At 35.4% G+C, this 12,089-nt stretch overlaps 1 protein-coding gene across 1 annotated transcript in view; it reads left to right on the top strand.

The window, feature by feature from the left end:
* Nucleotides 1–12,089, top strand: part of Cabcoco1 (ciliary associated calcium binding coiled-coil 1) — a 108,609-nt gene that overhangs the window by 30,520 nt on the left and 66,000 nt on the right. Inside the window, exon 5 of the mRNA XM_048335518.1 lies at nucleotides 5,015–5,087. Coding sequence (XP_048191475.1) covers nucleotides 5,015–5,087 — 73 coding nt within the window. The remainder of the gene's footprint in view (nucleotides 1–5,014; nucleotides 5,088–12,089) is intronic.

Consider the following 12,089-nt stretch of genomic DNA (forward strand, 5'->3'; position numbering starts at 1 on the left):
TTTCTAAACTAAAGAGTGTCAAATAATATCTTAGACATGCTCTTGATTTGTTTGGCAATGATCCCATTTGCAATCTGGAATGCTTTCTAAATATTAGAGTGTGGAATATGATGAATCTTTTATGCTAGTTTCTGGCATGAATTAATAATGGTGTGTGATTTTATATATATAAGCATTTGACATAATGTGATTTCTTAATTTAAAAACATAGCTCCTAATGAATGACTCACTAAGAGTCACAGTACTTTTAATATCAATTAGAGCAAAGTGGGGCCCTTGAAGGAGGGGGAAGGGAGCAGAAATGGAGAACTGGGTGAAGAACTCCGGCCTTCAAGTGTTTCTGCCCTTTTGGGTTTGAGAGTCACTGGACAAAGAGAGTGCCCTACTCATTTGTATTAACCATCCTTCTTTCCTTTATCCCTCTATTGAAACACACAAGCTTGCTCTTGCAGAACACATTTTTACAGCCGAGCTCTAAGCCCAGGAGGCTTAAAACTCAAGCTGGGACCCAGTAGTGAACCACAGAAGCAAAACTCACTTCAGCACCCTAATGACCTCATCCTGACTGAAGGATGCTCTCACTTTCCTCTGCCCTCATTGCTCTAGGCAAAGATTCATCAACGTTCTTCTTCACATTTTGTTTCAGAGCATGGTTAAGTGAGGACAGTCAGTCTTAGTCACATTTAAATCCTAGCTAAGCTAACTTCACATACCACCAAGTTATAATCCTGCATAATTCCCCCAAGAGTAATATTTAAAAGATTAGCCTAAAACATAAACCACAGCCATTTCAATGTTGCGAAATCTTCATTTTTATGACTTCAAAGAAATTATGCATACCCCTAAAACAAAAAGATAAACTCAATGAATGGGATATCTTGAATCGATATTGAAATTCTGTGACAGGAAAAGAGCTTTGCTATATTCCTCTTCAGAATCTTTCATAGGTCCACAAATTTAAGCTTAGTGAATTTTGTAATATATTCCTTTTGATGACTATACAGCAGGAGTTGTTTGTTGGACATTTTTTCTGCTGGTGTTAAGGTATGAACTTGTGAACTTGGGGCATTGAATTCTCACTAAATTAAACTATGCTTAAAGCTGGCACTCTTCTACTTAGGCCTTATCTCCAGTTCTAGCTTTTTGCTGGTTATTTGGAAGTAAGAGTCACTTGAATTTCTCTTCCTGTCTGGCTCCAAACGCTGAGTCTCAGATCTCAGCCTTCTTGAATAGCTAGGATTAAAAGCATGAACCACCAGTGCCTGCCTATACAGCAGTTTTTAAAATACGAATGTAACTTAGTTATCAAAAGTATATGTTTCCCTTTAGCCTGATATTATCTTTTTTCCAACCTTTGAAAGCATTATTCAGTTTAGAGAAAGCATTTTATAGAATATGATGCCATAGCACATGAAACTAAACTTGACAATAAAATCACGTGGGATGCTTTTAATACTCTAAATTATATGTGCTATGATTTTTCTGTGATTTGAAAAACTAATGTCACAACTTTCTTGTATTACTGTAAGTATCCCTATAGCCTATTTGTGCAATATACACATTTGTGCATACTCTGTAATGCATTCAATTATAAAGACTGGATGTTAGAACTAGACATTATTGTTGCCTTCTAATATAAACACATCACATATGCATATCAGTCCATGCACTTTCATTGTATACCATTCTGTGGTCTAAGAATCAGGCACGTGCCTGATATAAGAAAAACAACCCTGCTCCTCTTATACATATACATGGTTCATGAAGCCAGATTTTTTAAAAATTTTTATTGTCAAACTGATGTACAGAGAGGTTACAGTTTCATACGTTAGGCATTGGATACATTTCTTGTACTGTTTGTTACCTCCTCCCTCATTCCCCCCTCCCCTCTCCCCTTTTCCCACTCCCCCCATGAGTTTTTCAGTTGATTTACACCAAGCAGTTTTGCAAGTATTGCTTTTCTAGTCGTTTGTCTTTTTATCCTGTATCTCTTGATTTTGGTATCCCCTTTCACTTTCCTAGTTCTAATACCAGTATATATGGTTTCCAATGTACTCAGATAAGATACAGTGATAGTGCAGGTACAACCACAGGAAGGGGATACAAGAGGATCATCCACAATAGAAGCTACAGTTTCACATGGCATGTTGAAAGTAATTACAACAGTGATATAACAGTCGTTTCCATAACATGGAGTTCATTTCACTTAGCATCATCTTATGTGTTCATAAGGGTATAGCTATTGTGCTCTTGTGATCCTCTGCTGTGACTAGCCTAACTAAACCTGTGCTAATTATTCCCTATGAGGGAGACCATAGATTCCATGTTTCTTTGGGTCTGGCTCACTTCACTTAGTATAATTTTTTCCAAGTCCTTCCATTTCCTTACGAATATAGCAATGTCATTCTTTCTAATAGAGGCATAAAAATCCATTGTGTATATGTGCCACATTTTCCTGATCCATTCGTCTACTGAGGGGCATCTGGGTTGGTTCCATATTTTAGCTATGACAAATTGTGCTGCGTATGAACATTGTTGTGTTGGTGGCTTCAGTGTGTTCATGTTTGTGGTCTTTGGGGTAGATGCACAGAAGTGGGGCTGCTGGGTCATAGGGTTGTTCTGTGTTTAGCCTTCTGAGGAATCTCCATACTGCTTGCCAGAGTGGCTGAACCAGTTTACATTCCCACCAACAATGAAGTAGGGTTCCCTTTTGTCCACACCCCCTCCAACATTTGTTATTGTTAGTTTTCTTGACATAGGACATTCTTACTGGGGTGAGATAGAATCTCAATGTTGTTTTGATTTGCATTTCTTTTATGGCCAGTGATGTAGAGTACTTTTTCATATCTCTTGGCCATTCTCATTTCCTCAACAGAGAAGTCTCTTTTTAAGTGGGCTAAAGAGCCCACTTGTTTTGTTATGTCTCCTGCAGATTAAGACTAGTATTACTTACTTGACAAAATAATCGAGAAGCATGAGCCAGCCAGTAGGCTAAAGAAAGTTTAAATGCCCTCCCACAGATGAAATGTCACTTGGTTTTCATGCAAGAGTACTCAATACCTTCCTAAAAAATCTAGAGGGGGAGTCGGGACAAAGTAGGCGATTTGACCCCTGCCCTTGGAAAAGTGACACCTAGGATTCTGCCCCTGGTGCTCCAAGCCTACATCGTTGACCACCATATCTAAGTCCTGAATGTTATTTTTATTGTGTAATATCACTTTAGCACAAGAGACCCTACCTCCAGGGAAATAAGGTTGAAAGATTAAGACATCGCAATTCAAAAATGTATAAAGTTCTTTGTGTGACTGACAAGCCATGTTCAATAAATAGTCCTGTTTTCTTTTTGTTGTTGAGGGTGCTGAGATTTGAACTCAGGGGCTCACACTTGCTAGAGAAGTGATCAACACTGGACCATTCTCCCTAGCCCTCTTCTGTCCCCCCCCCCATTAAATCTTGCATTTCTGCTTAGGGCTAGCCTCAACACAGAAATCCTCCAATCTCTGCCTCCCCTTTACCTGGGATTACAAACATGTACCTCTATGTCCAGTTTATTGAGATAGGGGTTTTGATAACTTTTTGCCTAGCTTGGTCTTAAACCTTGATCCTCCTCCATGTAGCTGCCTCCTAAATCACTGGGATTACAGGCATGATTCACCATACCTGGCTCTAGTCTATAATTTTTCTACTGAAAAAGTGGTTATTGCCAGTGTAATAACATGACAGTGTAATGTCATGACGTCTGAATTAGTTTTGCTTCAGTGAAGGATCACTTTCATTAATCTTAATGTATATTTCTATCCATCAAACTGGTGACAAAATAAAAGCTGTTAGTTTCATGAATGTTAATAATTCAAAGTGTGTAGGGTTAAAGAAAAACATGACTGAGTCTACACACTCATCGTTTTTAATGGATTGTGTTAGTAGTGAGATCAACTGCTAATATAACTCAGAGGGACCCAGCTGCCTGAGGATTTCTTCATTGATTTCAAATGAATTGAAACTTTGATCCATTACAGCATTCAGGAGAAGGCATTATTATACATGCTCTGTAGCTACATTTTGCAAATGTTAATTTCTCAGTTATATTAAAATCAATTTTCTTAAATAGCAAAAGGCACCAGAGTGAAAGAGAAACCACTAAGACAATTTTTTTTGTTCTTGGGCATTTTGCTATATTATGAGTCTATTAATTTTCCCAACCAGCAGGAGGAGAATTAGAAAAATTCAAATATTATCACAAACAGGGTATTAGCAGCCAGCCCTTCAGAGAAATTTTAACTCTCAGTGATATGTTGCTGAGCTTTTAAACTTACTAGAAATATTTATTTTCAGAAATTCCTATCCCTTGGCTCTTGGTAGTTTGTATTCACTGGCCACCTGATTTTCAGGTAGGAAGTCAAGAAAGGATCCATCTTAAATTTATTGCCCCCCTGTGTGTGACAGAATATTCTTCCAGACAATTGGAATCTTCTAAATTGTTCCAGTTCATGGTGCATCATTTCTAAGGTGTTATTGGAGATTAACTTAATCCTAAAACAGTTTGGCAATATAAGGAGAAGTAATTGATGCAGAAGTAGATTATAGAAATAAGTGCCATTCATACCAGAAGAAACTGACTCCAGTTTAGAGAAAAAAAAAAAAAAACAACCTAGCAAATAATGTGAATTTTTATGCCATAGGGATGATGCATTACTGGCTTATGGCTGGAAAATTTGAAGGTGTAATCTACTTGCATCGTTATCTCAAAACTATCTGACCATTACAAATGTGTTTACCACCATTATTCTAGGTACTGGTTTATATTATTGTCAATGTCTTCTAAGTAACACTTGCATTTCTTAGCAGGTCTGGTGAAATTACTGGAGGAATAAAAGAGGTAGTTAATAATATTTTCTTGTTTATAATGTCTGTAGCTTGGTCAGTATGATCTTTTCTTTAATAAATACCTTTATGCCTTGTCCTTTTTTTCCTGAAATAAATATATGATGGTTTACATGTTTAATTTATATTTCAGCTTATTTCAACACTACAAGCTCTATGAGTTTTTGTTTTTCTCTCCAAGAGAAGAAATCGTGATTGGAACCAAGGTAAGTAATTTATCTAGACGAAACCAATTTGGCTGAATCACTTAATGCATGCCGATCAGCATCTGGGTATTTTAACTGCTCAAAGCAACTTCTTGTCGAGATTACTCAAGTGTTAATGTAACCAACTAGTCGTTTGCAAAAGAATGATGATATAAAGTGAGCTTTGGATTAGGAAAATAAGCTGTCTTTTGGCATTAGAAGCATTGTTAATCACGTATGCTTTAAGTATTTATGGACTATTTGACAAAGCTCAGTAGAATGAGGTTTGTATGTCTTCATATAAATAAAATCAGGAAAAATGAGATAAATTAATTCAGTTAAATATCTTCTCATTTCCCATTTATTTTCAGCCTACTCATTTTTTAAGAGCTAATCAAATCCCGCTTCTTTGCAGAAGCAAATCTACCTTAATTGCAACCGTATCTCAAACAAAGGGGTGGGATAAACCCTGTAATCACAGCCTATGATTTTATTTCAGTTAGGTTCTTCTTGCTGAAATGTGGCTACTGTGATGCCAGTAAAAATGTTATGCAACATGAACTGTTATATAATTTTCTAATTGCTTCCTATGGCCCGTTTGAGTCAGTGGAACAGTAATTTTCCTGAAGACAGGAATCAGCTGTTATCTTTCTTTGATATGTGACAGCTTCACACATCAAACTGGACACAATAAACTCCTTATATTAATAATATTTCAATTGGCAGGTCACAGAATAGAAGTTTTACAATTAATGGGCTACCTATAGAGATACTTTTAAACAGTTCACATAGAATCACATATTCGTAATTACTGAGGCTGAATCTTGGGTAGGAGAACACATGAAGGAGACTTAACAGGTATTGTGGGTTCTCAATCACTATAAGAGGCATCATTGTTTCCTAGAAGCATCAGGACAGAGCCATCACTATCAACACTGATGGAGTAAAAGGACATTCACATTGTCTTTAAATCTTTCTTGGTAGTAAGCAGGAATGACATATGAATATGAAATGTGATAGCTATTCTGTCTTCCTGAATGTATTGTTATTCTGGAACAAGTAAATTGCTTACTTAAAAAGAAAAACCCTCAGTACTCTTATCTCACCTTCCACACCCAAGTACTTGCAAAAATTCAGACATTTTACCCTTGAGTTCCAGGGAAATCACTTGATCTTTCACCTTTTGACTCTGCTTAATTTTTGTTTGTAATCTCCTCACGACATAGTTAAATTAGGTATCACTTGAAAAAGTTTCACTGCCAAAGGTTGATTTCAGGATCACACATGGTGACTGTAAGAAAATAATTAATATTAGTTTGCAATATAAATTAATCTCACGTGCTCACCGAAACTCTGAGGAAAGACAGTGGTCCGAACAGAAGTATAAGTGTCAGAGTCATGGGGGAAATTTTTCTAGAATCAATTTATTTGTTAATGAAACAAGCATGGCTTTCTTCTATATTATAAGGACATTGGGTGACATTTATGCTCCTGGAAAAATAATTGTATAAAATCAACAGATTGGCTCCTGTATTTTACATCTCCTCCTGTGTTCTCCCTCATGTTGACCAGAGTTATAAAAAAAAAAAAAAATTGAAGGAAAAGCTACTAGGTCTTCAAAATTAGATCTCTTGTTGAATTTTAATGGACTATGAACCACTGTGATTATATTACAGTATTTTATGGCATTTCAGATCTGTCTGAAGTTTTTCTGGTGCAAAAATCTGTTTTGCAAATTAACAATCTATTGTGGAGAAGCCTAATTTCAACCCTCTAATGTATGATGATTCATACTGATCTCAGTTCCTGGATCTAAATAAGGGACACATGGCAACTATATGAATATGTTTAGCTTGATTCTCAAACAAGCATTCAATTTAGGTAACATCAATGAGATTTAGCATATTTTTAACTGTAAAGAGATCATTGCAACACAAAAATAAGGTAATCCCTCTATCAGAATAACAGTTCATAAATTAAAACAGAATGATGACATAGTAGGTCACCACTTGTCAACCCTTAATGAACTAGTGGAACTAGCAGAACTTGGCATTAATGTTCAGTGTCCGAGAAATATAAAAAGAGAGAAAACAAGCAGTATTTGCCTCCTAATAAAATTATACAAAACTATCTATTGCTTTTGCTTGACATTTGAACTGGTGAATCTCCTGAAAATATGGAAGATACGAATATGTTACGGATATCACTGGGGTGTAATTAGCAAACCAGGCTGTGGGAATCAAAATAAAAGGTGGGGAATCTTCAACAAATTGCAAGGAAAGTTAAAAAGAAGTAAAAGGTGAATTTATAGATTAAAATATATTGAACTCAGTTGCAACAAAGATATCATTTCTGGAACATAATCTATAGTTTGGATATGGGCTAGGTACATATCCCAAAGTGTCATGATCTCCAGTATTGTGATGTGGGAGCTTAAGGGATCCTTTAAAAGGTGGTGCCCAATGGGAAATTCTTAGGGCATTAGAACTTGCTTTTAGATAGGTTTGCAGAAAACTAGTCTCTCTCTCTCTCTCTCTCTCTCTCTCTCTCTCTCTCTCTTTCTCTTCTCTCTCTCTCTCTTCTCTCTCTCTCCACAATCTTCTATTAGGTCCTCATCATAGCCCAAGCACCTTGCTTTGAAATTCATAAACCCATGAGCTAAATACAGGTTTTTATAAAGTCAGCGTGCTTTAGGAAAATTTTGTAGTAATGAAAAGCAGACAAATATACAATACTTCAAATACCCAGATAAAGCATCCTACAAACACAGAAGAGAAATGAGATGTCCAGGGACGTATGAATGCTGCCTGCAGATGTGACAGTGAGCATATATCAATTCTAGGAACTTGTGAATATGTTAGCTTACATGGCAAAATGACTTTTGAAGATTCGATTGGAAAGGAATTTGAGATTGAGAAATAATTCTGGATTATCTGCAAGATTATCCTAGCTTATTAAAACTGGATAATCAAACTGGATAGTCATCAATTTTCTTATCCAAGAAAAATATACAATTGACCTTGAAGATGATGGAAAAGGCTACAGTCAAATAGTATTGTCTTGCATTTTCAGTATTTGTTGTTATTGTTGATTCTTCTTAAACATGAAATTTAGAATTAAGCTAATACTTATATGGTTTTTGTAATCCATGACATATACAATTCAACAAATCAGTTGGGATAGTTAGCTAAAAACTGAGTGAAAACAAGTTACATATCTACCTTATACCAAATTTTATTAAGGTCAATTTTCTCTAATAGTAGACATATCCTATAATGGAAAACTCTAGTTTGGTCCAACGCTTAAAATCAGAATGCTTTTTTAGGGTATTTTCTTTTAAATCATCAGTATTTTAGGGTTCAGCTAAGGTGGCTCAAAAACATTATGAATCCAAGAGGGAGGCTTAACATTTGGAAATGGGTACTTAGTATCAACCATGGCAGTTTTTAAAAGGTGACTATAAGACTTGGAAGCTCAAAGGTGGAGATTTGGTAGACATGTGGAGAAACTGAAAAGGGAGAAGAAGGTAGTTAATCCCCCAAATTGAATATTACCCTACAAGGAACCATATTTTATGAATTCAGCCCTTAGATAGATTAGATTTCAATTTCAAATGGTCTGAGTTTCTAGCATATTTATATTAGCTGTGTGCAGTCTTAACCTCCATGAAATTAAAACAAAATTGTGCTATACTCCAGGTTATATCAACATTTTTTACATAACCAGTTCCTGTCACACAATAAAAAAAATCATGCATACTACTAAACATGGTAATGGATAGACATTCAGTCAGAGCAACATTATCTAGATTGTTAAGAAGACAAAAACTGAACACATTAAAAAGGGAAAGAAAGGTGACCTCTCAATACATTAAATTACTTTCCAAATATATTGCTGCCATATTTAAATTTTAACTACAAGAAAGGATTAACTGAAAGTCATTTATGGAATAAAAGTCTTATGTTGTGTGATAACATCTCAAATTTTCCCCAGGAAAATAAAACTGATATCATGTGTACTCTCAAAGGTTATATTATTATATAAGTGTATCTAGGCACAGGCACACAGACATGTATATTTGCATTCAGAAATATGATATCTCATAAAACTTAGTCTATTTTAGTACAGTAATTTCTTTACATTGCAAAATGTTATAGGTAGATGCCATTTTATTTCTAACCACTCAAGCCAGTATGCTTAATGTGCTGCAGAATTTTGCTCAAGAGATGGGTATTTCTCACAGGGACTCCCTTGCACACCTCCAGGGGTCACTCTTCATGTTGTCATCTGTATGACTATGGAGATAGTCATTGTGGAGTCTGGGAAGACTTCGGTGAAAGTCCTGTTTTCACAAGGACTACTGTATCGAGATCTGATTATTATAAATATGATAGACGTAGAAAGGTATTTAAAGAAAATTATAAATATACCTAAGTGGTTACTTTGCCTAGAGTCATACTTTTGGCAACTTTCCATAACCCAAAATAATACCACTTAAGTCTGCAAATACAAGAAATTCAGACCTCTCTAAAAATCAGTGAATGCCAACTGTGTAACATTTCACATTCTGAATACACACAAAATATAGAAAACAGTTTTTCCCTCTTTTTCAAAACCCACAAAGATCATGGGTATTAATGACAACATTCTTAAAAAATTATTAGCTTGTGAAGGAAAAATAACCAGATTGAAACATAACTTTTTTTCTTTAAATGATAACTCTGTGGTTTTTCTGAATGAACAAAATATGAAAGTCGTACAAATATCAACCCTTTTAGAGGAAAAAAAGACAAAAAGAAAAAAACACATCATGTCTGATCAAATTTTGGAAAGGAAGAAGTGAGTGAAGTATGGCTGTATCGATACCCTTTTCCTCTTCGTGTCACCCTTGAGATGCTCTTATCAAAATAATCCAAACTTATCCAGATGATTCTTTTAATCTTTAAAAAGGTTTCCTCTTGTTGGATGATCCTATTAGCAAACTGCTGGAAGGGAAAATCATAGAGTACATAATCTGTAGTTTGACCTGCTTACATTGGGTGTTGCTAAAGGAAATCAATCAGATGTTGTTGTGTTAAAATAACTCTATCATCTCGACCTGGCATGTGTGACTAACTGATGTTAGAATCTATCATTTAAAGAAAATGGTTGAAGCTTCAGTATACAATTTATCAAACTTCATTCTAGTCCTTTTCCTCCAAAGCAGAGAAAAAATAATCATGTTTTCCTAAATATAAAGCATTTAAGAGAAATTCAAGGCTCTGTCTCCAGCAAAACAATTGACAAATGGTAGGCGCATGATTTAAAGATAGCTTCCACCGCCAATCACATGACACCTCAGCTCAGCCTGTCACATAAGTGTTTCTGTCTGTGTTCACTAGCATCAATCTCAGTTCCTCAATGACCCATTCCTTTGTGAACTCAGTTGTTCTTTTCACAAATATAGTTTCCTACTGACTTTTGCCTATAAGAATGAGTTCTTTCCGACTTCCTCAAATTCTCCCTTTGCCAACCCCAAACCAATATTTCTTCAAAGCTCGGGTTGGCAAATTCCACTTAGGTTACTTTTAATTCTCTTGACATAAAACACCTTACTCAAGAGTATGGTAATCATGTCCTCTCTTAGAAATTGACTTCCAGTTACAGATCTACATTTCATGAAACTAATTGTAGCAATCCACAATATCAGAATAGCTATTGTTTCTCTTGTTCCCAACATGGAAACTATTTTCACTCAATTAGTGTCCAATAATTTTCTACTATATCAGGTAATGTGAGAGAGAGAAAGTTTTGTTTTAGTTCTAATTGTAGAATACTGTATTTGCAAAATAGTATTGGGATGTAGATTGAAAGCCTAAGTCAATCTGTCAAGTTCTCAATTATTTAATCATTACCAAGAAATTAAAAGCTGCCACTTAGAAGGAAGTATGTTTATTTTACTTTTATTAATTATGAAGAATGTGTTTTATTTTTCTTGGGAAGTATCTAAATATAGTTCATTATAACTGAAGGTTCTAATGTTAATTAATATTTTAAAATCATACCCTTAAAATATTATGAGAAATGATATGTCCTAATAATTCATATGTAATAATGTCTTGAAATTAATATGATAGTCAGGGGCTGATGGCTCATGCCTGTAATCCTAGCTACTCAGGAGGCTGAGATCTGAGGGTCATCATTCAAAACTGGCCCAGGCAGAAAAGTCCCCATGAGTCTCTAATCTCCAGTTAACCACTCCATAACAGTAGAAGTGGTGCTGTGGCTCAAGTAGTAGAGCACTAGCCTTGAGCACAAAGAGACTCAAGGAAAGCAGGCAGGACCTGAGTTCAAGCCCCACAACTAGCAACAACAACAAAATAGATTGGATATAGGTTATTATGCCAAAGGAAAATGTAATAAAGCATATTTGTAAGTGAAGATATGCAAATGGCAATAAACATATGTGAAGTTTTTGAACCTTTGTAGTATTCAAATTAAATTGAGATGACCAAATTCTTTTTTATTGGGTTGAAGTTACTACATATATTTCACTGTACACATTTTAACTTTCACAATGATGAAAATTATCATTCTACTCTACATAGCTTACAAAGTCTATGAACTTTAACATTAAAACTATTTCCTCCGTTTCAGGTGATATGTAGATTAATTTCCTTTTGTTTAGTAACATGGTCCCTCTTTCACTCATTCCTTCCTTCCCATTCCCACCCATGAGTTGCTTAATTCACTTTCATCAGTGTCCAATGTAGCTGATGGGCTCCTTCTGCTATACTATTAGTAGTAGTAGTAGTAGTAGTAGTAGTATTTTCACTAATTCTGTGTCCACTTTTCTTTATACTGTATTTTTGTATCTTGAGACCTGTTTGCTTTGTTCTATCTCTTTGCATTTTAATTCTAACATATCAGGGAGACCATATGCCATTTGTCTGTGTTCCTGGCTTGGAGATGACCAAATTCTTAAATAGCCTACTATCTTGTGAGGCTCTGGTGACTTGGCACTCTCTTCAGGGAACATATAAA

This window comes from Perognathus longimembris, chromosome 2 (assembly GCF_023159225.1).
Source record: "Perognathus longimembris pacificus isolate PPM17 chromosome 2, ASM2315922v1, whole genome shotgun sequence".
In the NCBI taxonomy this organism is placed as follows: Eukaryota; Metazoa; Chordata; class Mammalia; order Rodentia; family Heteromyidae; genus Perognathus; species Perognathus longimembris.